Raw genomic sequence first — 25400 nt, forward strand, 5'->3', positions numbered from 1 at the left:
GACAAAGTTCATGAGCGTCATACAGTATGCTTTAGACATGTATGTGCCGAGCAAAATTGCGAGGGGTGGAAATGACCCATTATGGTTTGAGAACTGCTACTAGAAAGCTGCTACGAAAGTAAAGGGAGCTTCATTGCAAATTTAAATGTAGCGAAAGCCACACAGACAAACAAAAATTGAAAGAAGCCTAAATTAGCGCAAGGGGGCTATGAATGAAGGGGTCAACGAATCCAAAAGTAAAATTTTATGTACCGACTTAACAGAAAATCCTAAAAAGTTCTGGTCCTATTTTAAATCAGTAAACGGATCGAAGTCATCTGTCCAGACACTATGTAACTATAATAGCACTGAAACAGATGATGATAAAGAAAGACGTCGAAATACTAAACATCTTTTTTCAAAACTGTTTCACACATGTGTATCATGATGTAGTTCCTCCTTTAAATCGTCGCAAAAACGACAAAACGAAAATGTTCTAATAAATGACCAAGAGATACCTAAACAACTGAAATCGCTCGACAGGTAAGAGGCCACTGGACTTGATGGGATATCAATACAATTCTACATAGAGTATGCGAAAGAACTTCACCCTGTTCTATCAGTAGTATACCGCAGGTCTCTAGAGAACCGAAACGTTCCTAATGATTGGAAAACAGCACAGGTATTTCCTCTTTTCAATGATGGTCGTCGAACAGATGCACAAAACAACAGAAGTATTTTTCTGGGACCGGCCTGTCGTAAAATTTTGGCACATGTTTTATGCTCTGGTATTAAAACATTTCTGGAGACCCAAAATCTCCTCTGTTGGAATCAATACAGGTTCCGAACGTTCGAATGAAACTCAGCTCGCTCTATCTGTCTATGAAACCCAGAAAGCAGTTGGTACAGGTTCCCAGATAGGTTTTATGTTCTTTGACTTCCACATGGCCTTTAGGACAGTTCCGCACAGCCGCCTGATGAACAAAATACGACAACACAGAATATCCGACCAACTGTGTGACTGGATTGAAAACTTTCTAGCAAACGGGACACAGTATGTCATTCTGAATGAAGAGAAATCTTCAGACGTAAAAGTAAATTTCTGGCTTATTGTAGTACCGTTACTTTTCACAAAATATATAAATGATTTAGTAGATAATGTTAGACATTCCATGAGGCAATTTGTGGACGATGCTTATGTGTGCAGAGAATCTTCAAAGTTAGAAAATTGTAGTGAAATGCAGGAAGACATTCAGAGGATTGACGCTTGGTGCAGGCAGTGGCAGTTGACCCTCAACGTAAACAAATGTAACGTATTGCGAATGCTTATATAGAGAAACCGTTTATTGTACTATTACACAACTGCAGAACAATAACTGGAAGCAGCTATTTCCATACAATCTCTAGGAGTACTCATACAGAACTATTTTACATGGAACGATGGGTAAGGCAGACGTCAGACCGAGATTCGTTGCAAGAACCCTCGGGAAACGTAGTCCATCAACAAAGGAACTAGCTTGGAAAACACCCTTTTGGCCAGTATCTGAACACTGCTCGTCGGCCTGGGATCTGCACCAAATAGGAGTGATAGATCATACAGAGAAGAGACAAGAAGAGATAAGAAGCTTTTGTTCTCTTAAAAAGAGTTGTTAGTTTCTCTGCTTTAATGGTGTACACTATTTTTTCCCACAAATATTAATGTCTACATCTACATACATACTCCGCAATCCACCATACGGTGTGTGGCGGAGGGTACCTCGTACCACAACTAGCATCTTCTCTCCCTGTTCCACTCCCAAACAGAACGAGGGGAAAATGACTGCCTATATGCCTCTGTACGAGCCCTAATCTCTCTTATCTTATCTTTGTGGTCTTTCCGCGAAATATAAGTTGGCAGCAGTAAAATTGTACTGCAGTCAGCCTCAAACGCTGGTTCTCTAAATTTCCTCAGTAGCGATTCACGAAAAGAACGCCTCCTTTCCTCCAGAGACTCCCACCCGAGTTCCTGAAGCATTTCCGTAACACTCGCGTGATGATCGAACCTACCAGTAACAAATCTAGCAGCCTGCCTTTGAATTGCTTTTATGTCCTCCCTCAATCTGACCTGATAGGGATCCCAAACGCTCGAGCAGTACTCAAGAATAGGTCATATTAGTGTTTTATAAGCGGTCTCCTTTACAGATGAACCACATCTTCCCAAAATTCTACCAATGAACAGAAGGCGACTATCCGCCTTCCCCACAACTGCCATTACATGCTTGTCCCACTTCATATCGCTCTGCAATGTTGAGCCCAAATATTTAATCGACGTGACTGTGTCAAGCGCTACACTACTAATGGAGTATTCAAACATTACAGGATTCTTTTTCCTATTCATCTGCATTAATTTACATTTATCTATATTTAGAGTTAGCTGCCATTCTTTACACCAATCACAAATCCTGTCCAAGTCATCTTGTATCCTCCTACAGTTACTCAACGACGACACCTTCCCGTACATCACAGCATCATCAGCAAACAGCCGCACATTGCTATCCACCCTACCCAAAAGATCATTTATGTAGACAGAAAACAACCGCGGACTTACCACACTTCCCTGGGGCACTCCAGATGATACCCTCACCTCCGATGAACAATCACCATCGAGGTCAACGTACTGGGTTCTATTACTTAAGAAGTCTTCGAGCCACTCATATTTGGGAACCAGTCCCATATGCTCGTACCTTAGCTAGGAGTCTGCAGTGGGGCACCGAGTCAAACGCTTTCCGGAAGTCAAGGAATATGGCATCCGTCTGATACCCTTCATCCATGGTTCGCAAGATATCATGTGAAAAAAGGGCGAGTTGCGCTTCGCAGGAGCGAAGCTTTCTAAAGCCGTGCTGATGCATGGACAGCAACTTCTCTGTCTCAAGGAAATTCATTATATTCGAACTGAGAATATGTTCGAGAATCCTGCAACAAACCGATGTTAAGGATATTGGTCCGTAATTTTGAGGATCCGTCCTTCTACCCTGTTTATATACAGGCGTTACCTGCGCTTTTTTCCAGTCGCTCGGGAGTTTCGTTAGGGAGGGAGATTTGCGATAAATGCAAGCTAAGTAAGGAGCCAATGCAGTTGAGTACTCTCTGTAAAAGCGAATTGGAATCCCATCAGTACCTGGCGATTTATTTATTTTCAACCCATTGAGTTGCTTCACAACCCCAGGGATGTCTATCACTATGTCCTCCATACGGGAATCTGTACGAGACTCAAACGGCGGTATGTTTGTACGATCCTCCTGCGTGAAAGATTTCTCCAATGCGAAATTTAAAATTTCAGCTTTCGTTTTGCTGTCTTCCGTTGCCAGGCCAGACTGATCAGTGAGTGACTGGATGGAAGCCTTCGACCCGCTTACAGATTTTACATAAGACCAGAATTCCCTTGGGTTTTCAGCAAGATCTTTTGATAAGATATGACGGTGGTAGTGGTTGTATGCTTCGCGCATCGCTCTTTTTACAGCAGCACGAATCTCTACTAACTTTTGCCTGTCCTCATTCTCCCGATCTTTCTTGTACCGCGAGTGCAACTGTCTTTGCTTCCTGAGCATTCTCCGAATTGCGCTGTTAAACCACGGTGAGTATTTTCCGTCCGTAACCCTTTTCTCGGCACATACTTCTCCAATGCGCGATTTACAATGTGTTTAAAATTTGCCCATAATTCTTCCACGTCCATCGTACCGGAAGTAAATGAAGTCGATTCATTTACTAAGTGGGATGTCAACAACTTCTTATCTGCTCTTTCTAGTAAGAATACTCTCCTAGCCTTCTTGACCGACTTTTTAACTTTCGTAACCATAGTCGTAATGACAACATGATGATCACTAATCCCTGTCGCAACACTGACACCGTCGATGAGGTCTGGTCTGTTCGTGGCTACCAGATCTAAAATATTTCCATTACGCGTTGGCTGTCGATTTAGCTGCTCAAGACAGTTTTCGGTTTATGTGTTCAAAAGTAATTCACCTGACGGCTTGTCTGTACCACCTGTAATGAATCCATGGACATCCCAGTCTATTCTAGATAGGTTGAAGTCGCCTCCAACTAATATAGCATGATCCGGGTACTTCTGCGATACAGAGTGTAGACTCCCTTTGAATGAGAACTGTAACGGTGGAACCTGGTGGCCGGTAATAACACCCAACAATTAACTTTATTTCTCCTAGCCCTGTTAAACGTATCCAGATAACTTCACAATCACACTCTACTTCGACCTCAGTAGACACAATATTTATGTCAATTGCAATGAAGACACCACCTCCTATGGTGTCTAATCTGTCTTTCCGATACACGTTCCAACTCTCACTAAATATTTCGGAACTTCCTATCTCAGTGTTCAGCCAGGTCTCAGTCCCGAGAATAATTTGCGCGCCACACGCTTCCTGGAGGGCAGTAAATTCAGGAACTTTATTCTGAACACTCTGAAAAATTACTGCTAATATCTTGATAGCTGAAGTGTCTTTACACTGAGCGCATCCTGATTTCCCTGCCTGCACATCGACTGGTGAGTGTTCATCAGGACACTACACTACTGCCTAGCTTAAAAAACCCCTATGTGCACACCACAAGTACTCGGCTACCTGAGTAGCTGCTTCCTTTGTGTAGTGCACCCCTGACCTATCTAGGGGCGTCCTACAATTCCCCATCGAATAGTGCAAGTCTAGAAATCTGCAGCCAAGACCGTCACAGAGTCGACGAAGCCTCTAGTTGAGACCCTCCACTCGGCTCCAAACCAAAGGACCCCGATCTATTCTGGGAACGATGCTGCAAATAGATAGCTCTACATGCACCCCGCGTGCAAGGCCAGCGGTCTTCACCAAATCCGCCAGCTGCCTGTAGTAACTGAGGATCGCCTCAGAAATCAAGCGACAGGCATCACTGGTGCCAACGTGAGCAACTACTTGCAGACGACTGCACTCCATACGCTCAATAGCCGCAGGCAAGGCCGCCTCCACATCTTGGGTGAGGCCCCCCGGCAGACAAACAGAGTGCACGTTGGAATTCAAATGGCTCTGAGCACTATGGGACTTAACATCTTAGGTCATCAGTCCTCTGGAACTTAGAACTACTTAAACCTAACTAACCTAAGGACATCACACACATCCATGCCCGAGGCAGGATTCGAACCTGCGACCGTAGCAGTCCCGCGGTTCCGGACTGCAACGCCTAGAACCGCACGGCCACCGCGGCCGGCCACGTTGGAATTCTTTCCAGCCCTGTACGCTATTTCCCTAAGGGGCTCCATCACCCGCCTAACGTTGGAGCTCCCAATAACCAGCAAGCCTTTGCCCCCGTGTGCCTGCTCGGGCCCTGCTGAAGGAGCGGCCACCCGCCCACTGACAGGTTGAACGGGCGAGGCCAGCCGGCCAGCCTCCACATTGACCCTCCGCCTTGAGCGACGCGAACGCGTTGCAGTCCGCCACTCACCCTGAGGCAAGCGACGCGCCAGACCCTAAATGCTGCTGACCGTGGCCAACAGCACGCTCAGCTGCTCGCGAACCGCGGCCAGTTCCTCCTGCGCCCGCACACAGCACGCACACACCCTATCCATTTTACTGCTAATATCTGGACGTATAGAGTTGCGACAAATAAAACAGTGATATGCGACTGCACAGTTGCGTCACCAGCGCCATATTGATCTGCGATATATGAACAATTACTTACGAACTAAGCAATCAAATGACGACGACTACGCCACTATGCAGATATTACAATGTGATTCTACCCCTGTCTTAGTCAAATGACAACCGCCTACGCGATGTTACACTCTATCGTTTTTAAAATTGGATACTACCCCTTTCTATTCTAAAATACGCAAAGATCCGAAAAATTTTACCACGCAAGCACACAAACACACAAAGTAATTTGAATTAAACCTGCGAAGCTAATACGAAAAACTGAATATACGACTAGTTTCTGCTACTGCTGCTCGCACACGTCAATCTGCAAGCACAGATGAAACTGCACTGGCCTCTGTCTGCTGCTGACTGACTCTACTACATAAACAGAAAGCACTGGCTGTCCAAAACAAACAACTGACTAACGACTCCGCGAGCTTGTACTTTACAGCTATCAATAAGCAATATAACTCCTCTCAAATACGAGAATATGCAAGGATTTTATGTAATTAAATATGCAAGCGCACAAACACTCGGAAAGAAATTACGAATCAAACTACAAAACAAATATGAAAGCTAAATATGCGACTCGCTACTGCACTGCTGCTGCACTACTGCTGCACTGTTACTAATGTGATTATTACGGCTGCTTATTCTACTCCAACATCCTTCAATAGAGCTCATTTGTTCATTATTAAAAAAAAGGTTGCGTAGAGTTGTCAGTGCTAACAGACAAGCAATACCGCATGATACAACCACAGAAATCAATGGGGTACGTACAGCGAACATATTCGTTAGGACAATGAAGCGAAATTTGATATTAACAGGCCATGGCAGCAGACGACTGACGTGAGTGCCTTTGCTAACAGCTTGGCATCACCTGCATCACCACCCCTGGGCTCGTGACCATATTGGTTGGACCCTAGACTATACGAAAACCATGGCGTGTTTGGATAACTCCCGATCTGAATTGGTGTCAGCTAATGGTAGGGTTCGAATTTGGCGCAGACCCTACAAAGCCACGGATCTAAGTTGTCAACAAGGCATTGTGCAAGCTGGTGGTGGCTCCATAATTGTGTGGGCTGTGTTTACATGAAATGAATTGGGTCCTCTGATCCAACTGAACCGATCATTGCATGGAAATGGTTATGTTCAGATATTTGCAAGCCATTTGCAGCCATTCATAGACTTTATGTTCCCAAACAACTATGTCATGTCACCAGGCCACAACTGTTGGTGACTGATTTGAAGAATGTTCTGGACAATTTGAGCGAGTGATTTATCCACCCACATCAACCGAAATGAATCCCATCTAACGTCTATGGGGCATAATAAAGAGGTCAGTTCGTGCACAAAATTCTGCACTGACAACCCTTTCACAATTATGGATGTCTGTAGAGGCAGCCTGGCTCAGTATTTCTCTAGCGGGCTCCCAACGAATTGTTGAGCCCATGCCACTTCTAGCTGCTTCACTATGCTGGGAAAAAATATATCTGACATAATATCAGGAGGTATCCCATAACTTTTGTCAGCGCAGTGTATTCCTTCATTGCAGATCAATCCATCAGTGAAAAGCGTATCAAAATTCCTACAGTAGATTCTGTGACTGGCCTTCACATGCAGACAAAAAAATGCTGCAGGAGACTGGTCTAGCACAAAGTTCTAATGCACCAGAAATTTTCAGTATATATGTTATATATCAGGACTCAAACTCAAAATCTTGCTCTTTGCAGGCCATGCTCTAATTGGTCGAATGATGCAAGTGTGACTCACCACCTTGCCTTAAGTGGGATTGTGATGGTAGATCGTGACCTGAGAGTCATGCCTGGATAGCTCAACTGGTAAGAACAATATGCATGAAAGGGAAGGTGCTCTCATGTGTACCTTTGCGTCGCACTTCCAGAGGCAATGATGTTGCAGAGATGTGTCTGCAGCTTACAGCATTGTTGCCAGAATGATCTCTCACTCAGTAGTGAAGTGTGTGGTGTTTCAAAACCTATGGCAGATTAAATACATACGCCAGACCTGAACATGAGCTTGGAACCTTAGCTTTCAGTTGCAGTGTTCTTATCAGCTTAGCTATACTAGCACAATTGATGGCCCACCCCCACAGTTTGACTTCCGCCAGTACCTCTCCCCTATTTGGTGTGGTTTATGAGTCAGAGCTGCTTAGCTCAGCCAGTAAGTGCGTTGCCCATGAAATGTAGGTTTGGGGCCATGATTGCTAATCTGGCACAAAGTTTTAATCTGTAAGGAAATTTCAAAATAGCGCACAGTCCACTGTCGAGTGGTATTTGATTGTGGATACGATCAACTACGCTGTGGCTGTCATTAGTCTTCAGTATACGGTACTTTATTTTACAGGTGCTAGTCCAGCTTAAGCGTGCAGAACTCCTGTGAAGTTCGGAATTTAGTAAAGAACACTGGTGTAAGTAAAGTTGAGACGGTGAATGGAGTTTCTTATGTGGGCAACTCAACCGGTAAGAGCATTGCCTGTGGCCTGTGTAATGCCTCTGGCATTCAGTTATAATCTGCTAGAACGTTTCAAAATAGTGGACATTCTGGTGTAGAGTGAAAGACCCATTTTGGAAACGTCCATTCATTTTTAGACTCTTATTTTATAAATAATATCATTTAATGAATTTAATAATTCTGTCATTTAAAAAAATCGGTACTTGAACCGTCTGTGTACTGTTTGGGTCTCATTCGTGATTTTAACAACTTTTTTTCGAGGAGGTGCTTAGAACCTTCCGTTCTTTGACCCCACTAGATTTTTTTACCAGTGTCACTGGGTAATACTGGACTTTATTACTTGAGAAGTAACGATTCTCACGTCATAAGAAATTTGGAGACTCCAAATTGAATCCCAGGTTATAACATTTTTGTGATACTTCGTCTGGCTCCTGCGTTTGTCATAATTTATGAACTGAATCTTATGCTTAACCTTCTCAGTTGTGAACTTCACACAAAATAAATTCAATCTGACATTTATTTTGTATTACCTGTGTAATGATTCACAATTACCGTTCCTGATCGTATGACATGTGTTTACTGCGTATATCACAAATATTTGTGTCTTTGCTGTTTATATAAGCAAAGACTTCACACTTCTTACCTACGCATATACACTGTGAAGCGTAAACACAGCCAGTGACTGAGTTTGTATCCAATGGAAGTTTATATGTCAAAGCGTCGAAAGTGTTCTTTAGTGCTTTAATTTAATGTGACGAAAGAATATGTGATGTTGTACTCGCTTGGCGTTCCGTATTAAAACAGTAATTTACTTGTTTTCGAATTCTTGGGAAGTCACAAGGACAAGTTTGAAAAACAAGAGGATAGGAGAAAGTTTAGTGCGTCGTCACAGGAAGGTTTACAAATGACATCGGTTGATTCTGGCGTTGAAACTGGCAATGACAGTAATGATAGTTGTGCGACACATGATCCACAGTCACCAACACTTGAAATAACCCCAGCAAAATTAATTACGACGACTACGACCGACATACAACAGACCCTTACTGTGTGTCAAACAGCAGTTGACAAATCATGTTCGACGACGGATCATGATATCCAGTTTCCACTAGTCAGGATAAAGCCAGATGACAAGGTTAGTTCATGGTGACTTAAGAACACTGTTATACAACTATTTCTAGCAACATTGTACATCACTAGTATTATTTTATTTCGTCAGGTTGTAAATTTCCTGCTCCCTCTTCAAAGACCAATTCCTGGAATCGATCCACCAGCTGGACTCACATTCTGTAATGTACAGCGCACAAGTCTTGGTCTTGGAAATGGTTATGAAGTGGTCAGGGCTGGTAAGTAAATTTTAGGAGTCAAACAACCTATTCATTCCGTTTGCAGAGAACATTAGGTTGATTTCGCTATAAAATTTATTTTTCGTTTACAGAGAACAAAGGTTATGATCTGACAGCTGTGTACCAGAAATTTGAACTTCAGAGGAAACTCCGAGCTGTGCGGTGCAGGCTGAAGACTACTCGTGAAGCGTGGTTGCAGTTTAAAGGACCTCTCAGTAATTTCTGTAAACTCGTTATTTTTATTCATTAAAACTGATAGTCTCAGAAAACAGTATTTGGTTGACACCAAGGAAATGGGGCATTTTTTTTCTTAAACTGCTTAATAATAACAGTATTTGTCATTGTGTTAGCAGCTTTTCTACCATCTGTAGTTTACTATCTACTGTGCTCCACTATTACTGGTAAATAGTCCCCAGTATATTTTTATTCATTAAAACTGGTAGTTTCAGAAAACAGTATTTGGTTGACACCAAGGAAATGGGACATTTTTTTTTTTCTTAAACTGCTTAATAATAATAGTATTTGTCATTGTGTTAGCAGCTTTTCTACCATCTGTAGTTTACTATCTACTGTGCTCCATTATTACTGGTAAATAGGCCCCAGTATATATGTAAAATATGTTTCTTTGGTTTTCTGTGTTATTGAATGAACAGATAACACACAAATAATAGAAAGAACAGGGATGTAATGTTTGACATAACTTTGTGATTAACAGCTTTGAGGAGGGGGGAGGGGAAGAAGGGAGGAATATCTGGAGCATTGTCCCAGGGTGTAAAATTATCAAGCTCAATGAACTAGTAACACAGTACCATTATAAATTACATCCTGATCATTGGGTGAAAAAAAAGTTTATGACCGCTTTTTAAACATTAAAGTGACATACTGAAAATGCATTGATGTTTGCAGATGAGCGGAAGTTAAGACATGCATGCTCCACAAACAATTTAGATTTGGTTCAAGCCTTACTTGACATGGGCGTCAACCCGAACTGTTATGATGATCAGCGCAGATCACCATTACATCTTGCTGCATGCCGCGGATACGCTGATGTTGTGAAGTAAGTAATGGGTTACAATTATCATCATGGTCCCACTCTATAATTACATTGTTACTTATAGGAATGCACTTTTACATTCAGTAATGGAAAAATTGGGTGAAATTATCGTTAGTTACTGAATCTCCCTTTGTTGCATTGCTGACTGAATGAATAACCTCAACTATTTCTGGCTGCTGCAGTTTGGTGGCTGTTGAAATTGCACAGTAAACATAATAATAATGAGTTGTAGACATCCTTTGATTTTAAAAAAATGAGACTTGCTTCATAGTGAAGGTCACTGTGCAGTCACAAAATTCATTTTTAGTCGTGGCAATGTTTGACTCATTTTAGTTTTCAGGGATTGTGGAAATCCTAATTCGGAAATACGGAAGCGTCCGATCCCGCCCGTCTGCTTTGACCCATGACGTCACAAATATGGCGGAAACAAAAACAAACACACACACTTTCCACAAGAAGCCTAATGACACTAACGGGACAAGTGCGGGAAATGGGGTGTTTTGTGTGGGGGGCAAACTAAATATAAACAAATTTAGACGCCTTGCTTAGCTACAATGTGTAAGTGAAGACAGCCATATATGAATACCCACCAACCTCCCCAGGGGTCGTAACCCCTGCAACCCATAGAAGATAAAGATGCTTCAGTAGCTGATTAGTGTTTTTTGTCTTTAAAAAAAAAAAAAATCTCACGGGATAGAACGAACAGATCAGAAAGATAAATATAATAAACTAAAACAGAAATTGGAGGAAACAGATAATTAAAATAAGTAATAAGTGTTTTTAAATTTAAAAAAAAAATCTTACGAGATAGAACGAACAGATCAGAAAAGTAAATAAAATAAGATAAAACAGAACTGGAGACAGCCACACTCAAACCAAACTCCGCGCCGTCATGACATCACACACGACAACACCCTTACGTCATGGGTCAAAGCCGACGCGTGGGATCGGACGCTTCTGTCGACCCCCTAATTCTTTAATATTTATGAGGTTATGAGCAACAAGGTTTTATATTGGTCATTAGGTATATCTTGCAACCATCTGTACACTTTCTTTTTCTAGTGTTTTTGTTTTTTAGATTTTTATATTGACTGAGAAAAAAATTAGTATTATCTTTGAGAAACAGTTTTATTGATAGTGCCATATTTATTCTTCTCAAACTTCTGAGTTGAAAAAAGAAGTTATTTTTTTGGGTTTTAATCAACTAGTAAATAGTCTCTCGTCTTTCGTTTAACATATAATTATGTGCCACTGATCAGATAAAATTTTTCTGATAACTGTGCTCTTGTGTGAAATGTAAATATCAGTATAATTTTTCTGATAACTGTGCTCTTGTGTGAAATGTAAATATCAGTATAAAATTGCTCAAGTGCTTTGTGCACAGTTTGCTTGGTGAAGTAACAGTTCCTGGAGAAGCTTTGCTGAAGCTGTATCAGTCACCAGCCATTAGTGTACAGATTCTCAAGGTTACAGAAAGCAAAACATAATGACTTTTCTCTCCTTTTTGTTGGTTCTTAATGTATGTGCAATACTTCTTTAAAAATTTTGCTATATGGACGGTAGGAGTTACATAGTATAAACCAAGATCAAACAATTAAATTCTTAAAATTACACCAAGACAAGATGGCATACTGTGACAAGTACACTTCTGATGTCTGCAGTTTCTCCGTTGCATGCTGATTTTGGCATTTTGTTGATGGTGGTAGCCAATCAGGTGATAGTAGCCTACATGGTAGACAGTGGGAATTGCTAAATCTAATGCTTTCTTTTCAGTAGACGATACAGATGGAGTATGTTTGTTTTCAGCATGAAGAGTTGGAAGAAAACTATCTGTGCTGACAAACTGACCTATACTATAGCCCGAAGTGTAGGTTAGTTTAAAATGTGACAGTTTGCTTGTAAACTGGTAAAGCCAATGAATATCTATACAAAAATAATAGTTGTCATAATAGGCTGATGTGTAGCATAGCCCAAGAGATACATGCATCATTGCAATGAACAACTTTTATGTCTTATTTCAAATTTTGCCAAAAATTGTGTGATGGCTAAATTCTAATTTATGGGACAAAACCCTCAATTAACTTTATTTAGGAACCATAGGAAGTTTCGAAGGAGTGTTCCAATTGGATACCAACTGACTCACCATATTTGTTGTATTCGCAGGGCTATTTTTTGGCAACAACGGCACAAAACACAATAGCTATCTACGCTGTTCAGAATTGTATCTAGTAAATGTTAGCATTGTTGTAGTGAATGATGTCTTCTGCCGTTTGCACCGCTGAGTTCTGTTATATTGTATACACCTTAAGAATAGGCTATCCCATCTCATGGCTAACATTCCAGACAAACAAAAGTAAAAATTGTATCGTGCCTGATACCAGCTTGCTGTAATATGGCTCTTAAAAGAAGAATAAAGTTTTACAAAATGTCAGCACTTAAATATTGCTGTTTGAGATATTGTTTAACATCTTCTCTTAATAACAAAAAGAAGGCATTCTGGTATTCACAATCTTGGCATTTTAGTTTGTGCATCCTGTTGACATTCTGCATTTGTTCTCTGTTTAGTTACACCTTGACATCTGGCATCACCCTAATTTAATAACAACATTCATAAAATGCCGAGGAAACTGAGATTGTTGCATTCTTGATTCAAAAAAGGATACAGAAATGCTGACATTCAATACTTGGTAAACATTATTGAGTGACTTTATAAAGAGAGCTATGTATGACACATACAATAACTTACACAGTCATACATGAAAAATTATTTCTAGAGACTTAGAAGTTCTGATGCTGTATAAAATTGATATGTGAGTGGAAAGCTTATATTCAGTCTTTCATCAAAGCTTGTATTCAGCCCTTTCCCAGTCTGGTGTGGAACCAGAGGCCAGCAACCGGGAAGCTGAAGTCTTAAATCTAGCATTTAGAAAGATCATTCATACAGGGAAATCATACTATTATTACACTGCCTCACAAACTCCCAATTGGATGACACAGAAATAAGGTATCTAAAGTCTAGATCAGGGCCAGAATCAGTCACAGGCTGATTCTTTGACATAACCAATGAGAGATGAGACCAGAGACAATGTATTTGTAGTATGGAAACTGAAACCACTGTCTTGTTTGCTGTTTTTTGGTGCATTAGTGAGTTTCGAGAGAAATATTTTGCGATTACGGCAGCAAGTGCTATAAAGAGGACTGATTTAAGTGATTAAGTTGTGCATTGCGTCTTTGGCTATTGGTTCATGTCTCATGGATTAATTGCAGAAACATAAAAATGTATAAAATCTGGCAGTGAAATGACTCTTAATGAGCAAAAGGTTTGTGTGGAGCCATCTGGAGCTACAGCAGAAACTGCCATTTTCAGTTAGTGTATCAGTGTTTTTTCATTGAATCACGGGAGAAGATAGGTGGATCAATGGGGATAACGGAAGTGTCCGATTCCACCCCTCTGCTTTGACCAATGATGTCACCAGTATGGCGGAAACAACCATTCACGACGACTCCCATACCGCTCCTATGACGTCATCAAGTAAACATGGCAACAAACACGAAAATAGATCGAAAAACCACCAAACAGATATATAATGAAACTAACGGGACAAGGAGGGGAAATTGGGGGTGTTTGGATGGGGACAAACTAAATATAAACACATGCCACTACACCGAATGACAAAAAACACTAAAATAACAGGACCCCAAATTACACCACACACAAAAATCCACTGGAAACTATCACTTGCCTTGAGCTATATAGGTCAACAGGAACAACCGATGCCACACTATAAATCTAAAAACATTCACTACCACCACACTTAATCCTACTGCAAAGAAACACCTAGAAAATCAAAATTTAAATCGAACACTTCCCTTGACCTGTTATCCTTATGACATCTCCACATATAGCAGTCCCTGGTCCGAGATGCCGGAACTTTAGTAAACCTCATTTCTTCACGACTTCAGCCAGCAGGCCGAATAGCTGAAGAAATTTTATTGGAGACAACGCACTGTCCCCCATCAACGTCGACAACCAAAAACTGTTGACCTTGTCAGTCATATCCGTACCTACCAAAGACATAAGCAAAGCAATTTACCAAAATTCACACGCGACAAACAGAAAAAAAATCTACAATAACGTTGACATAACAAAACCAAAATCGTTAACTCGCTGAAAAATATTCCGCTGAAAGCACAGTCACGACTGATACCCCACACGTGCAATACTACCATGCAAATGAATCCCTATTGCCACATAACACGCTACCCATAAACTCACCACCAGTGAGGACCACAGACCGCAACAATATGCCGCCTATAAACACTCCACACAAGCAAACTAAACAAAAAACATCATCTGACACACAAACACACCACCAGAGAACACCACCGATCACATCAAAACGACACATACAAACATGCCACTCTCACAAACTAAACTCCGCGCCATCGTGATGTCACACACAACAACAGCCTTACATCACAGGTCAAAGCCGACGAGTGGAATCAGACACTTCCATTGACCCGATCAGTGTTAGGTAATAATAGTTATTTGTTCAGTATGTTAATAAACATTGATCCACTTACTCATTGCGCTTGCACAGAACAACTGTGTAAAAATATAGAGCAGAGAAATAGTTCACAATATATCATGGGCTGTGACACTGTGCTTGGTTTGCAGTTGCTAGCAGTGTTTAGAATAGCTGCAACTCTAACAAGGACCACTTAAATTTGTAATCCTCATTTACAGAAATGTTTCACCCTTTCTTCCAAATGTATTACTCTGAAACATGTTATCTGCCTGCTGCTCTCTCCTTGGCTGCATAATACAAACAACTGAAACACCTCTTTTTGTTACCATCATACCTCATGGCAAGTGCTGACATCATTCGTGCATGTAACATGTAAGTAAGCCACTGGCCCTATTGACTTTTACAAATAAGCCTTCTTGGCTGAGGAACAACTTGAACCAATTGAAGACAAAAAGGGCACCAGGCCCCGATGGTGGAATCCAGTTTGGTTTCCTGGTCAGTACTTGGAGGCATTGGCCCCTAGCATTATCATGAATCTCCCTCACAGAGAGCAGGCCCAAGTGAATGGAAAAAAGTTAGACTACTCCAGTGTGCAAGAATAGCAGGTAGTATTATAATGTGCAAAATTACCCAACACGAGAGAACCTCACTCACTGCAGATTAAGTGGCAAGTTGTGTAACATGTTAGTGTCACTCAAAGTGGAGGATGAATATGGGGATTGGCCATCTCGCCTCAACCATTCCTTCAATAAATGAATGGACAAATGGTTATTTCTTCAGCAGGGTCAAAGCAGGCACAAGGAGCAGGGATTTGCTAGGTATTGGGAGCTCCAGTGTTAGGCACCTTATGGAGCCTGCTTTGGCTGTGGTCACTGGCACCAACAGTGAACCATTCTGCTTACACCCATCATCTGACGCCTGATCTTTTCAAATCAGCGCGCCAGTGCATGTGTGGTCTCAGTGCAACAGATCTCAATCCCTGATCGTACAGGCTACAGACAACAGTCGGCAGAATTCAAATCAGTTTGTTTCCTATGGGTGACGTTCCCACACTCAAAACATGGTTTATGAGAAAGAAGGGAGTTACTTGAGATCTGGAGGATGAGAATGTAGTAATAAAGATATGTCTTTGAATCTGTGGCCTGAAATCAGTGCATTTTTGGAAGCAGTAAGTGTCAGACAACTTAGAAATTTAATAATAATTAATTGAGTATTACCTTATATTACTTTATGCATGTTCTGTAGCTGTCTGTCTACTTCAATTTCATGTATATCCTTAAAATGCAGCATGTCATGTGCAACACAGGCAAAATCTGTATCAGAAATTTTAGGCATAGATTATAACAGTAAAATATTAGGTGTTCAAGGGAGAAAGGTGGCATGGGTCAATTGTGATGCTTAAAGTTACTGTAGAGGATCTATTTTGGGTTGTGGTAGGTGAGCACTACCTGTCTACAGATTATAATTAGCCTATATATAATAGAGGGAAACATTCCATGTGGGAAAAATATATCTTAAAAACAAAGATGCTGTAACTTACCAAACGAAAGCATTGGTATGTTGATAGAGACATAAAAACACACAAATGCACACACAAATTACAAGCTTTCGCAACCCACGGTTGCTTCATCAGGAAAGACGAACGGATGTGGGTTTTAAGGGAGAGGGTAAGGAGTCATTCCAATCCCGGGAGTGGAAAGACTTACCTTAGGGGGAAAAAAGGACAGGTATACACTCGCCCACACACACACATCCATCCGCACATATACAGACACTTTTTAAGTAATAGAACCCATTACGTCATCTTGGGAGGTGAGTGTTCACAGGAGATGAGGGTACTGTCAGGAATGCCCCAGGGAAATGTGATAGGACCACTCTTGTTTTATATATACATAAATGATCTGACAGATCGGGTGAGCAGCAATCAGCAACTGTTTGTGGATGATGCTATAGTGTGTGGGAAAGTATAAGTGCTGAGTGACTGTAAACGGATACAGTGTGAAGTAGACAGAATTTCATTTGGTGTGATGAGTGGCACCTTGCTCTAAATGTAGAAGAATTACATTTAATGCAAATGAATGAGAAAAAGAAGCCTTTCATGTTCGATATAATGTTGCAAAGTGATATGAAATGGAACGAGCATGGAAGGTTGGTAGTAGGGAAGGAAAAGGTTCATATTCGGTTTATTGGGAGAATACTAGGAAAGTGTACTTCATCTGTAAAGGAGACGACATATGGAACACTAGTGGAATCCATTTTTGAGCCTGCTGGAGTGTTTGGGATCTCCACTAAGTCGAATTAAAGGAAGACATTGAAGCTGTTCAGAGGCACGCTGCTAGATTTCCTACCAGTAAGTCTGATTTACATGCAAGTATTATGGAAATGCTCCATGAACTTGAATGAGAGCCCCTGTAGGAAAGATGACATTCTTTTCATGAAACACTGTTAAGAAAGTTTAGAGAATGGTCATTTGCAAATGACTGCAGAAAAATTCTACCATCAGTAACATACATCCTGTGTAAGGACCATAGAGACAAGATAAGAGAAATTATGGTTCATAGGAAGGCATATAGATAGTCATTTTTCCATCACTTCACTTGTCAGTGCTACATGTTTGGGAATGACTAGTACTGGTACAATGTAACCTCCACCACACACAGTATGGTGGCTTGCAGAGTGTACGTAGAGGTATATACCAATATCCTTAATGTTAATCTGCTGCAGTATGCTTCAGCATATGTTAAGAACAAATACGGTGTGTTTTGTAGAGAGACGAATTTTTGTTCGGTCTAGGTTAACAGGCAGATTCTTTACTCCTAGACTTATAGAAAGCTTTACACACTGTACCACACAGTAGATTATCAAAAGCCTGAGCATATAGAAAAAGCTATCAGATATCTCACTGACTCTTAGACTTTTCAGTTAATGTAACCCAGTTATTTATCTTGGATGGTAAGTGTTAATTAGAGACATGTGACACTGGAGTGCCCCAGGGATGTGTGATAGAGGACATCGGGGAATGTTTGTTGGTGACACTGACGAGTACTGGAAAGAGTTGTAGTCATATGACTGTTTGGAGGCTTCTGGATTACTTGGGCACAAGTTCTGTTTGGTGTAACGAATTGCAGTCTCCTTTAAATGTGGGTGACTGTAAGTTAATGCACATGGTTGGCAAAACATTCCTATAATGTCCAAATAAAGTATCAGCTTACCAGAGTTGGCTTTTGAGATATTGCCGCTGTGCCGTGGCACAGCTTATATAAAAAAGAAATAGAAATCTATCCGAACTACGTGTTCATGTAAAACATCGTTTCAGTGTACGTATTTTCTGATTTGAAGAGGCACATTTCACCGTGCATGCTTTCGCGGTAGTTTTCTGAAGCTTGGAGCCAACTGTAGATTGGCACCGTCTGTCCTCATAAGCACTTCGTGAAAGGGTCGGCCGTAGATTTCTACACGCTTCTTATGACAGCTTTGGAGCCACAGCTAATCTGACTCAGAGCTTTACATTCCTTCCAGCAGAGAGCAGTGAAGTGCAGGACCTATAGAAGCACAATCTGCCAAATAGCTATCATGTTAGAATACATCTGGGTGCAGATTTCTTGTAATCCAGTTTTACAATCTTTCTGCAAGTTAATGCTAATGCATTCCCAAATGCTTAATTAAATCAAATACAGATATAATACACTTAAATATCGTTATAAATAGCTATATGTAATTTGAATATAATTATGCCCTTAGATCTTGAAACTAAGAGGCATTATTTCAATATTGGCGTATCTCACAACAGCAGGGCTACTGCTACTGAACAAAAAACTAACATATTCACCACATGTTAGCATCTGTTCTCCAAAAAAAGGTATAGTATTTCTGTTTATACTCGTTATGTTCGTGTAATACTGTTCTGCACTAACATGTAGTTATTGTGAGGTCAGATGTATAGCTGTCTGCACAGTGTTATCTGTAAGGAAAAATTCAGTTGACTGTGAAAATAGCTAACATGAACAAAGTAAATGAGTTATTAAAAATGCCATTTAGTGACAAGACTCAGATAAAAAACACTAGGTAGGTCACTCGCGAAACTGAATCTGTGGCAGCAAACAGAAAATCAATGCCGTAAGTTCAATCCAGAAATTGAGCAAAAGAAGAAATGGATTTGTGGTTGTGAAGAAAGCAAGTTTTGTTTTCCTTCTATGTCATTTGGAGGAGATGTTCATTGGTGTAAGACCGGAATAACTGATATTGAGCATATATGGTCTAAAATGAAAGTACATGAAATGTCAAAGCAACACATGAATAATGTGCTTAGTCTTTCATTTCTAGGCAAACCAACATTCAGCAGAAATTAGATTCACAATATAAACAAATAATTGACAGCCGCAACAAATGTGTAGAAAAGAATAGATAGTATCGAATTTAATTGTGAACTGTATTCTGTTTTGTGGTGCTTTGTAACTGGCTCTCAGGGGCCACGATGAATCTGCTGCCTCTCAAAATAAGGGGGGTTTTCGCGAGCTAATTCAGTTCAGCACGGAACTGGATAAAGATCATTTCATCTCATTCAAGCATCAGTGTTTCAAAGGCATTTCTAAGACTGTTCAGAATGAACTACTGCAATGCATGTTGGAAGTGTACCATGATGAAATTTGTAAAGAAATAAAACGTGCCGATTGTGTTGCAATAATTGTGGATGAAAGCATAGATGTGTCTTGCAAATTTTGGTTGGTTATTGTTTTGTATTATGTTGTTGAGGGAAAACCTGTTGAAAGATTTTGGAACTTTGTTAATCATGAAAGTCAGCATGTTCATACTATAGCTGAGAGTATTCTGAAAGAAACGGAACCATTAATTGATGATGCAAACATTACGAGTGACAAATCAAATGATGTTCAGAAATTAATTAAAGACAAGTATCCAAATGCAAACTAAATCCATTGTTATGTGCATCAGTTCAACCTTATGTATATGGCAGCCGCTGTTAATCGCAAAGCCAACTTTTTTTTTGCACACCTTTCAGGTAATTCTTTCTTTTCTAACTGACCACAGAGATCAAAAGTGTTGCATAGCATTATTCAAAAAAGCTTGCCCTGCATGTGTGATGAGATGGAATTACCATTCGCGAGTAGTAAAAGATGTTTTTGAACACAAGGAAAAATCTTGTTACTGTCATGGAAGTCATTGAAACAAGTGAAAGTAGAAGACTATCTTCTACTATTAAAAAAGCTGGCTCACACAAACAAGGACTGCAAGATAACAAATTCATTTTCTGGCTATCATTTTTCTATAAGATAATGCCTCATGCAGACGTACTTCTTAATCAGCTTCAGAAGAAGATAATCGAATTGACCACAGCAATGCAAGACAACCAGAACTTTGAAGCAGTAATGCAGAACATCAGAGGTGACATTGGCTCCATCCTTAATGAGATTAGTTTCGAAAATGACGAAACAATGCTTGCTAAGAATTCATGGATTATCGATGAACATAAAAAAGAAATGCTTTGGAAGTGTGCCTCATTACAGCGTACTTATTTGATGTGAATCAGTTTGGCAAATATACCACAGATTTTCTAGACAAATACCTTGAAATTAGAGATACACATACATTTATGGTAAAAAGGAAGTTGAAGGGTTTGCTTCATGCTTCAAGTCTTCTGTGCTAGGCCTGAGTTGAGAGCAGTTTCTGGAGCAGTTCCGTTTCTTTAGCTGATTCTAGAGGATGAACTTCGCGACACATTCAACGAGACTGTTAAAGTTTTGAAACTGCTAATCACGAAACCTATCTCAATATCAGAAGCTGAGCTGTGCTTTTCAATGCTCACAAGAATTAAAACGTTCCTACAAAAAACCATGAAAGAAGAATGACTGAGTGCCTTAGGGATGCTATTGTGTGAAAAGTCATTCATGTGTTAAATGGAACATTTGAATCTGAGATGATGACAGATTTATTTGCCAACATGAAGGAGCGACGAATCAATTTACAATATAATTCCTACTAATTATTTTGAAGCTGTCTTCCCAAAGTCATGGAGTTGCTGCTTTTGGTGGGTACAATGCTTTTAGTTTTAAATGTTGGTAATTTCATTAAATTTGCTTCGCAAAATCCAGATTACACATTCAAATAATTTACACATGCTCTATTATTTCTCACACTGGCACTCATGTTGTAGTGGACACTTTTCTGGCAGTCGGCCATGAACGTAAAACAAACAACGAATTTTAGCTGTCATGAGGAGAAGAGCGGAGTGGTGGGACAAGCCACACCTCCCTCTCACACGGCTGGCAGCCTACGTCCTTGTTCTGAGCTGCTGGGAAGGCAGAACTGATGTAATAATGTACATATGGATCACTGGTTCCATCTTGTGTTGCGTGTGACATATTCAAACCCTGTGACAGAGCAAGATTCCTCTCTGTACTTATTTCAAAATAAGAACATAAAACAACCAGCAAGCACAACTCAAAGCAGAGCGGAGCACATAAATCATTTGGTAACAGCTGGAGCACAGTTGTTAGCAGATGTTGGTGTAGTCGTTACATGGTAGTTCAGGCCCGAACTTGATTGATATCTTCAGCAACCATACATCAAAACACCCCCTGCTTACGACTGCCATTTAAAATTGACTGAACATACCCTGTGAGGAGTGAAGACTTGTGCTATTGAAGTGTGTGCGCACATGTGCATTTATGTGTGCGAGAGAGATTTTCAGAGTTAGTGCTATGTTTTATATCTCATGCAGACACGTGAAAAAGATGGTTAAAGCAAACCATCCCCCCCCCCCCCCTCTCTCTCTCTCTCTCTCTCTCTCTCTCTCTCTCTTTTATACAGTCACTTGCTGTCATGTTCTCCGGGAATATATCAGTCTCTTACTGTGCATAAGAAGAGCACTGTTGTAATATGTGTTTATTTCCGTTCCTCTATATGTTTTGTTTGACATTCGATACTACCAAACTAAGTTCCCTTTTTTTTTCTCCCCCCACCACCAACGGAATGCCTCTTGTTGACTGTGGGCTTCAGTTCAGAAGTATGTATTTATTAGTTCAGTATTCAAGCATATAGCCCATCATGAGTGACGCCTTTTATGTTATTAAATTTCATTTAGTCTGATAAGCAAAGTATTTTAAAATTATTTGTGACTGTAAATTTTAAATTGACTGTTGAATCATGAATACTAATAAAATATTATTTGTTTAGACTACTACTAGACAAAGGAGCAAACCCTAATCAGAGAGATTCTCTTGGAAACACGCCTCTCCATCTGGCTGCATGCACAAACAATCTGAGTGTTGTGACACTGCTACTGAAGGCTGGTGAGTACCACCAAATAGAACCGTCATGTGTGCAAGGTTGCAATCGCCATTTCCTTCCAGTAACAATTTGTTCCAAGATGTTAAATAAACTGTACTCTATACTTAATGTGCCATTTTTTGCTGTTATTTACTGATATCTTCTTATTAAGTATTTAAGAGGGTACTTGTAATGTAGAATTAGCTCCTCATTTGCTTTAAACTTTCTTTCATGAACAATTGTGTGAATTTACTGAAATAAAAGACAGCATTTTTAGAAATAATCAATGTGTGTCAGATCTAAGAATTAAATTCTTTCCTAGATGATCTCATAATTCCGACTAATACCGGATGGTCAACAATATGTGGCCAGATAATTAAAAATACCCTTATGGTAAGCAGTGAAGAAACTGTAGAGTATAATGTGCACATAATATCTGATGGAGATAGCTTTAACAGATCTTGACCAACTGGATGTCAAAACATTAAATATTGGTACAAACCTGAGATTTGTATGATAGACTTGCCACAAAACATTTTTTAATCAGTGTGTAGTAAAATGTTATCTTGCAGAACTTTTTAGGTAGAATAAATGAACATAACTTGTGTTCACTGTTAATATGTAGTGGTTGAAACTCTGAAAGAACCCATAGAGGTTTTGTGAGTACTGTCATTATTATATGAAGTGTGGATATTAATCTGCATATTTTCTACAAATCGAAAACAGATAAGATGTACATTTAAGAAATGTTGATTAACATAAGTTTTTTCCATTTTCAGGAACTGATGTAAGTTCGTTGGACTTGTTTGGACGAAATCCATTGCAGCTTGCTCAGGCAAAGCTGAAATTGCTACAAAGAGGAAGTGACAATGAAGATTCAAAATTTATTAAAGGCGAAGTGCAAAAGGTAAAAATGGCATTCCAAAATATGATCACTGGTACTGTATGAGATGTAATTTACTAATAGAATGTGTAAATGTTCTTAGGTCATAGACATGATGATGGCATATCTGCAAAAGAAAGGCCAACAAATGGAAATGGAGCTTTTAACTGCATTCTCATCCCGTGTGACCCTAAGCAACTCAAAAGAAGAAGTTGAAACTGATGTGCGAGACTTGTTGGCGAGTCTTAACAATTTGACCTTGGATACAAAGAAATGATTATTTTTGAAGAAGGCAGCTTGTGATTTTGATGAAGTCAATTTTAGATATTTGGATGTGACACAGTGCTTATAAAATTTTCTGCATACTTTCTCTGTTTTAGTATCTGTACTTATAATAGTGGCTGCTATAGGATTGAGTACCTCTTCTGTTCCTTGTGTTTGTAGATAGTCCACACTAAATAAGAATGTGGTTGTGAAAGATGAACTGACATAATCAAGCAGTTGTCTTATATTTTTAGCTAGTTTCATGATTTTAGTATCCTGCTGCATAAGGCAGGTAGCTTGTGAAACAGTCTAGTAACTTAGGTAAGTAGATTTATTTTCAAAAAAATAAAAAAGTAAGGACAGGATCGGTTTGCATTTGTTGCAAACTCACTCAATGATATTATCAATATGACTGATACTGCAGTATTGTTGTATATCTAAAGGACATGATACTTATTATACTTGGAGTGTTAATCTTCACTGCCACTCTTTGTATGTGTGTGTGTTGTGCATTATAAAAAGATTTTCATACTAATCCATTTTCTATGTCAGTGTTTAGAGTTTAAATGAGGTACCAAGAAAGAAGGTTTTTTTTTCCTTTTTTGTACTGTCATATTTACAAACTTATTTATTACAGAAATGTAGTAAGTAAAGATGCATCATATGTTATTGTTATAAATGTCTATCAGAAGCCATTCACGTTGATGAAGCCAAAATATTTTAATAATCTGACTATTCAGATGGACTGCACAAACTACTTACAATACTACAAAGTTTCATCTTTTTCGCATAATAGTACACACTTAAAAAGCTGACTGAAAAAAAGAAACGAATTAATTTCAGTTGTGACAGCAATGTATGATGTTTCTCGCATAAAACTGATCACATAATTACACTGAGACTGATAAATAGCAAACATCATTTGTGTGTTGATGGCAACTTGGACAGTTTCTAGGGGCATGTTATTCTACAAGTGTTTGCCAATGAATGTACATGTGACGTTTAAGTATCCCATGTCCATGATCTTGTAACAGGTATTTACACAATTATTAAGCTATTCTTGGGAGTATTTGTGTTCGTTATCTTGAAATTTTGCTGTTACATTACAGCAAATGTAAGATGAAGAAGGGAAGAAAGAGAAAATATTATTCTTAGTGAAAGAGAGTGTTGAATTTTTAATGAGGATTCAAAATTAAGAGAGATGGGGATTTCAGTTTATTGGCTGGAAAATTTCTCTTGTACATTTGTACATGTATTTTGTTTTGCAATTTAAAGAAAGTTTGTTTGTAATGTATTCAAAGTGTATTATATTAACATGAACAGTCACTTCATACCTTGTAGAAATGTAAATCAAATAAAAAAATGTGAGAAGAAAGTGTTCCTTAGCTATTTGGTCATATCTACAAAATTAAACACCTCTTGTTCATCAGATATGACAATTTAATTATGTGATCAAGCCAAATGTACATACAGCAACAGAAGAAATGGTAAAAAAATGTTCTTAGAAGTATCATTGATTTGTTTCCTGTGAATGATCTCATCATCAATTTACAAAAAAACACAACACATTCTGTTCTGCGCTAGGGTTCCAACGCCAGTGGTAAGTGTAACACGTGGTGAGGAAATAATAAATATGGTGGAAACTTCAAAATTTTTGGTGTTAATATTGATGGGAATTTAAACTGGAGAAAGTACATTTTGGAACTCCTAAAACAGCTTGGTTCAGCCACATTTGCCTTAGAATAATTGGAAATCACTGCAAATCATAGGCAAACATATTTTCTGTATTTTCATGGAATAATGTTCTGGGGCAAATCTTTTTAAGAAAGAAAGTCTTCATTGTTCAAAAATGTGCTTTAAAAATAGTGTGTGGTGCTTACCCTTGATTATCTTGTAGATGTCTGTTAAAGGAGTTGGGCATTTTGACAACAGCTT

General features: G+C 39.5%; 1 protein-coding gene across 1 annotated transcript; it reads left to right on the forward strand.

Annotated features, from left to right (window-relative positions):
- Positions 1–8741: 8741 nt before the first annotated feature.
- Positions 8742–24820, forward strand: LOC126253552 (ankyrin repeat domain-containing protein 54-like). The gene is made up of 7 exons (XM_049954959.1): positions 8742–9240; positions 9325–9451; positions 9544–9666; positions 10358–10508; positions 22226–22341; positions 23098–23225; positions 23305–24820. The coding sequence occupies exons 1-7, from the start codon at positions 9010–9012 to the stop codon at positions 23476–23478; spliced, it is 1050 nt and encodes a 349-aa protein (XP_049810916.1). The 5' UTR covers positions 8742–9009; the 3' UTR covers positions 23479–24820.
- Positions 24821–25400: the final 580 nt, after the last annotated feature.

The sequence above is a fragment of the Schistocerca nitens genome, chromosome 4, assembly GCF_023898315.1.
Source record: "Schistocerca nitens isolate TAMUIC-IGC-003100 chromosome 4, iqSchNite1.1, whole genome shotgun sequence".
NCBI classification, from domain to species: Eukaryota; Metazoa; Arthropoda; class Insecta; order Orthoptera; family Acrididae; genus Schistocerca; species Schistocerca nitens.

Bases quoted from the DNA above. Each gene is read 5' to 3' on its own strand.
- LOC126253552 (XM_049954959.1), top strand. From the start codon at position 9,010: ATGACATCGGTTGATTCTGGCGTTGAAACTGGCAATGACAGTAATGAT. The intron at 9,241-9,324 runs GTTAGTTCATGG...TTATTTCGTCAG, and splicing joins GGATAAAGCCAGATGACAAG to GTTGTAAATTTCCTGCTCCC. The intron at 10,509-22,225 runs GTAAGTAATGGG...TTATTTGTTTAG, and splicing joins GGATACGCTGATGTTGTGAA to ACTACTACTAGACAAAGGAG.